Source organism: Syngnathus scovelli, chromosome 14 (genome assembly GCF_024217435.2).
Source record: "Syngnathus scovelli strain Florida chromosome 14, RoL_Ssco_1.2, whole genome shotgun sequence".
NCBI classification, from domain to species: domain Eukaryota; kingdom Metazoa; phylum Chordata; class Actinopteri; order Syngnathiformes; family Syngnathidae; genus Syngnathus; species Syngnathus scovelli.
The window spans coordinates 5,298,954-5,305,017 of NC_090860.1; the positions used below are offsets into that span (position 1 = coordinate 5,298,954).

The window sequence follows — 6,064 nt, forward strand, 5'->3', positions numbered from 1 at the left end:
CCAACTACGGTCAGAAGCGAGGGGGCCTCGAGTCAGTTCACGTTGGATTTAAGTGGTCTGAGCCAAAACAATAACAAAACATTTTCAACAGAGTTTCTATTAAACATTTTCTGCACTTTGGTGTTTCAAAGTATCCGCTTGAATTCCGTGTGACCAGAACCCTGAATTCCAAAAGCACCTTTTCAATTACACGTCATTACATCAGAAATGTATTTCTCTGATAAAATGACATGTACACGACAAAATTTCTCCTTATACATGTTCAAAGTCAAAGTCAAAGTCTCCTTTATTGTCAATTCCTCCGCATGTCAAGACACACAAAGAGATCGAAATTACGTTTCTCACTATCCCAGGGTGACAAGACAGAGTTCACAACGCACATACAAGTAAACAACACAGGAAAAATAACATAAGAAGTCAACATCAATGAACAATAAGCGTGATAGCACGCTAGCCGCTCCCGATGCACAGCAGAGTCCGGTAAGATGACAGTCAACCAGGCCACTGTGAACACGAGCACACAGCAGGCACGCACTGTCCGGTTCGTGGATCCTATCAGGCGAACGCAACCCATCTTGTCGTCCCGCGAACGAACGTACGCCAGGAGAATGGAAGGCACGGATGGGCGAGCTGGGTTGGCCGCAAGCCTGGCCCGACGTCTCCGCGCTGGCCCCTCTTCCGCTGCCTCGCAGACCCGCTGCCGACGCATCCCAACAATGCTCCAGGACGGAGCAGTCCGAGCTCAGGACGCAGTCCAACCGGGGGAGGAAGAGCAGGCCAGTCCGGCGTCGCTCCATGACGAAGCAGTCCGAGCGCTAACACCAGCAGCAAATCTCTCCACACCAAAGTCCAGAACGCCATAAAACCCACTTCCGCCGATGTTGAGCAGAACATGCCCGCCGCACTAGTAGCACGACGTATCACACGAGACGAATACACACAAAACTGCCAGACAAACACTCAGTAAACACTCACAAAACACCGAACGGGACAGAGAGTGGCCGCTGCGTGTGCACGCGCCGCCATCTGTTTTCCTCATGTCAAATTAATCTGGTCATGTTCATGAAATATTAAAATAAAAATCATTTTTATCTGAATTAATTTTGATTTTCTAACGGCATGCATGCAAGAGTGCATATGTAACAGAACACCAGAGTCCAAAGTAGGAAATACTGCTCTTTATTCCAAATTGCTGTCAATAAATGCGGCGCTGGCATACAAAGCCACCGAATGAGCACCTTTCAAGTGCGCACAAACAATACAGTTACACACGCATGCATACACACATTTGTTTAGTGAAGCTGTTCTTTGAGGCAACGAGGATAGAAAAATACTTTTAGCAGCAGTGTTACAGGCTGACTAACACGTCAGCCAAACTCGAGTACATCAAGTGATGAGTTGTCCTTCATCTGCTTGGATTTGTGCTCTTCATAAACATTCTTCATACAAAAAGAGAATCCAAAAAGGAATGTGTTTAGTGTGTGCGTCACCAGGATGTTGTCAAAATTACTTCAGATGCGACTTCCATGATCAGGGCCCCAAAAGCCGAAACTTGGAATTGAACCTTTCCAAGGCCACAACTTGAAGCAGGGCAAGGCAAAACTATTTTTGATTTGGACAATGGTTAGAGACGAGTAGACAGACAAAAACGCAATACATAAAATATTTTAACAATAAAATGGCAGTAATTATTAACTAAATTGATTTTTTTTTTTTTAAATGACCCAATTATTTGTTACATTTTAAAATGTTCAATGTACAGCAGACCTTGGCTATTGGCCAACTGCAAACCATAAAATGTAAAAAATCTGTTGTGGGGAAAATGATGCACATGGGCGGGGGACTAATTGGGCGTTCCATGAGGGGCCATCGGGCGCTCTTTTCCTGGTCCACTTTCAGGGGGTTAGGGGGGAACGGGAATTAACCTGCAGTATTCGTAGTTATGCAATGTTAGGGAAAGGAGCCAAATGAACGTAACAAATACTAATGGAGAGTTTTCACCCAAAGGCTTATCGAGCCGGATTGATGATTGAAGCAGTCCGTATGTGGGCCCCTGGACCATACTTGCTCCTCCCCACACCCGTTCGTCCCACTTGAAGCGTTACCCTTCAAGTGCTAATTTGCCACTGTCAACTGAAAGCCCCGTCCCCAAGAGTTCAATTGTAGCATTCTTGTCCGGATCTAACCCGAAGCAGTCAACCTTGGAACGTTCTAACCTAACAAAACCATCATCATCAATCACTCTCTGAAAACCAACGTTTTTTCCAAAACTGCAAAGTAAGGGTGTACGGTTAAGAGCCCTGAGGTTCAAAATGCAAAGGTGCGGAAGAGCAATATTGTGGAAAGTCAAAACTGCACATCCAAACATCTGCAGTAATACATTTCCCCCGATGCTTTTCCTATCGACCACACAAATACGCTTTCAGTCCAGAAAATGACGTCAACGCCTGCCTGCTGAGCTTTTTAAGACAAACAAGATGACAGATGTCAGAAGTAGGAAAGGTAAAGACGACGTGAACAAAAAGGACGCCAGAGATGGCAACTCTCAAAACAGGAGAAAAAGGTTCTTTTGGAGACCCGGTTTCCGCCGGCTACGTTCAATCCCCGAACAAAGACTCACTGGTGTTCCCGAGACTCGTACAGCAGCTTGGCGGCCTGCAAGCAAAAAGCGGTGGCAAGTATTGGGACGGTAAATAAAGCGATAAAGCGAGCAGTCGCAGACACGATTGGACATGGTTGTCGGACCTTGTGCATAGCCAGCAGCCACAACTCGGCCGCCTTCTTTTCTTCTTCACTAGGGGCGGCGTCCAGACGTAGCAGCTCCACTTCCTGAGAGCCCGACGGCTTGTACTTGACCAGCATGCCAACTGCACGTGGAGATGTGCCTGCATACCAGAAATGCATCATTAGCATTGACACAAGGCAAACTGTGACAAAGTGAAAACAACACACCATTGAAAATGCTACGAAGATATTGCTGTGTCTTCATAAACGAACAAAACACAGCCACAGATGAGAGCGCACTTGCTTGAAAAAACCGTGCCTATATGGCAGCCATATTGAGAGCGGAGACTTTCCTGCCAACAATAACAAAGATCTTGGAAGTGACGACAGATGGAAGCTCGTGCACTTCAAAACAGAACGCTCGAAAATGAATGCATGTTTAGCTTAGCACTAATGCTGAGGAAAATCCACAAAGACCTTCAAATGTAACGGGGGATCATGCTCGCATGCATTTGAAAGAAATTCAACAAAAAAGGGTGTGACGCAGTCACAAGACGGACGAGTGGCGCAAACCTTTGCAGGCGCAGCCAGCATCCAGCAGGCCATCGCCAGTATCCGACTCATTCTGACAGCACAAACCGGACCCGACCCAACGGGACGGGACCAGTCAATATGCAGCAGCAGAAAAGAGAAGAGGCGGAAGAGTTAACATGCTGCCAGCTTGACCGCCATTTCATTGCTTCCATTAGCACGATCTGAACGCCATTTACATGCATAGGACAACCACCATTTTAACATGAAGGGAGAGTCACCAGGCCCACAGGATATCAATTTGAGTGGACACCATTGAATATTGTCAAAATGAGGACATCCAATGAAGACAGATGAGTGGAAAAATGCAAAAGTGAGTGGACGCCCAATGAAAACAAAAGAGATTGGTCACTTGGGGCGAGTGCCAGGTAGAGTGACTGGTCGCCTGGCAGATATGCAATTTGAGGCCCAAAGTGAACAAAAGTGAGTATTTGTAAAATGAGTGGTCACATAACAAAGATGCCAAGGGGAGCGGACACTCAATGAAGACAGGTGAGCGGGCGCCCAAAGATCCCGACTCAACATTGGAAGGGAAGCAGGACAGCGACAGCTGCCAGGGGCAAAGCGTGAGCGTGTGAAAGGAGCTCCCGGCATTTACCTGTGGGATTGCTCGTGTCGGTTAGGACCTGTATGCTGATGATGCGAGCCAACTCCACCTCAAAGTTGCTTTCGCCGTCCAGGAACAGGTACCTGACAAGTGGAGAGCAAGCATAGATTCTTTGTCTTCTTCCACCTGTCTCTCAAAATATCGTGTGAATATCGATGTCATTTTGTTGTGGTTACCTGTGGTTGTTGGAGAGGCGGCAGGTCATGCTCGCACACTTGTCGGACGTTCCCAGAGTGACCAGGAAGGGACTTCCTGGACATTCGCACGCAAACAAGATGTTTTTTTTTTTTTTTTTTTAAACACCACCTAATGTTGGCGCCATTTTTCCATCAGAGGACAAAACATGCAGCTTGTCGATATCAAAATTTGATAGCATCACGATATGACGATGGCGCTAATATCGTGCTTTGCTAGAAAAATGCCATGACAATTTCAAATTGTAACAACTGGAACGCAGCGTTAAGTTTGAACGAATTCGCTCACCTGCCACAAGCACTTTGATCTGTTTCTCGTAGAAGTCGCTCTCCTTTTGAGACAGGAGGCTGCACTGGGAGCACTGCCTGACCGGGTCCACAAAGCTCATGCGGGGCAGGGCCACCTTCTTGCTGCAGCACTTGTCGCAGTAGCAGCGGCCGCAGCGCCGGCAGTGGTGCTGCACGCACAACGAGACATTTAGCTTTGCTGATGTGGCACAATCAATCAATCAATCAATCAATCAATCAATCAATGGGACCTTGCGCTTGGTGAAGTGAAACTTTGTCTCGCACTGCATACATTTTTGACACTGTGGAGAGAAAACAGGAAGAGGTTACACACACAACATGCCCATAACAGTGGAAAGAAGTGAAAACTAATTATTCAATTTTGCTCCATGAGACTCATAAATTGAGACACTGAGATTAAAATCAAAGTGGGATAACACCAGTTAATCATTTAAAGGTCAAGTGTAGAATTGTGAATAAAGCAAATGTAGCTCTTTTAATTGAATAGTCTTCGGAAAAAAATCAAGGCGTAGGAAGTCAGGGTAAAGGTGAGCAAGCGTTTGTAAAGTTGCATTAAAAGTCACCAAAAAATAAAATAAACGTTCAGTTGGTAAATTACTCCCTTGACAGCCACTTTATGATATGTTTGCCTTTAAAGTGTAACAAACACTGCAACGGGTTTGCCAAGACAAAGATTTTACGTCACATCAATGAAGCTTGTCTTTGTCACTGGAACGACACAAAATGTTAAAAGGTGGACTCGTGGATTATGTTTATTTGTATTTCGGGAACATATAAACTGTTACTTAAGTTTAGTACCTCAGCCCGCAGGCGAACAAGTCCCGTCAAAATCCCCGAATTTCACACGGGCCCCTGGCGGATGATTGTCACTCAATTCAAAATAAAATAGTTCCACCAAGCAACTCAATGAGTGGCTTTGATCACAAGACCTTAGATGATGATTAAATACCATAAGCATCGAATATATTTATCCGTTTTAATTACATTTTGAGCGCTTCTTCGACTATAGCAAAAACGCGTCAGTTTTACTTTTGAAAGCTTTTCATGGAAACGCGCGGTCCACCACATGCAAGCAGATATTCCAGCATCTTCACGGTAGGAGGGGGGGTAGCCTTACCTCTTTGTCGGGCACCCATCTGGGTTCGTCCAGGCAAAAGGGGCTGTTGAAAGCTCCGTTCTCAGCCACCATGCGGAGCCCGCTCGGGCTGCGGACCAGCTTCTTTCCGTCGGGCACTGAAGACATTTTCGTCGCTCTCCTTTTCTGCTTTTGGTTGCTCTCTGGAAGACTGGTAGTGACGGCGGACACGCCCCCGAACCTCTGGATTGGCAGCCCGATAGGCCAATGACGGTGTTCTGATAAGGTCACGCGGTTTAAATTGCTGCCAGTGCACTGTTTTTCTTTAGGGGTCGCCGCGCCCAGTCGACGTTTGCAAACGTTGTTCTTTGCGTTTCACTGAAAAAACGTCACAAAAACATAAACACAAAGAAAAATAAAACACGAACAGGATTGGTAGTAATGCTGCAGTTGGAAAACAAAAGAACAAACAAAATAATAACGCCCACAAGAAATTGTTATTTTATTTTGAAATGCATTTTCTAGGCTATGACTATGATCTCAAACATTTTTCTTGCAGCTGTT

The 6,064-nt window shown here is 45.8% G+C and overlaps 1 protein-coding gene across 1 annotated transcript; it reads right to left on the reverse strand.

The window, feature by feature from the left end:
- Positions 1 to 1,163: 1,163 nt before the first annotated feature.
- zfyve21 (zinc finger, FYVE domain containing 21) lies at positions 1,164 to 5,800 on the reverse strand. Its single transcript, XM_049739945.2, has 7 exons — positions 5,543 to 5,800; positions 4,656 to 4,706; positions 4,406 to 4,574; positions 4,099 to 4,174; positions 3,914 to 4,005; positions 2,746 to 2,885; positions 1,164 to 2,655 (listed from the first exon to the last, which is right to left on the reverse strand). Exons 1-7 carry the CDS (start codon positions 5,666 to 5,668, stop codon positions 2,617 to 2,619), a joined length of 693 nt encoding a protein of 230 aa, XP_049595902.1. The 5' UTR covers positions 5,669 to 5,800; the 3' UTR covers positions 1,164 to 2,616.
- Positions 5,801 to 6,064: the final 264 nt, after the last annotated feature.

What these genes read in the sequence shown, in the direction of transcription:
- zfyve21 (XM_049739945.2), bottom strand. Translation starts at nt 5,668, where the DNA reads ATGTCTTCAGTGCCCGACGGAAAGAAGCTGGTCCGCAGCCCGAGCGGG. An exon ending in CGACACGAGCAATCCCACAG is followed by an intron (nt 2,886 to 3,913) that starts GTAAATGCCGGG and finishes TCTGGTATGCAG; the next exon opens with GCACATCTCCACGTGCAGTT. An exon ending in GGCTGCTGGCTATGCACAAG is followed by an intron (nt 2,656 to 2,745) that starts GTCCGACAACCA and finishes TTTTGCTTGCAG; the next exon opens with GCCGCCAAGCTGCTGTACGA.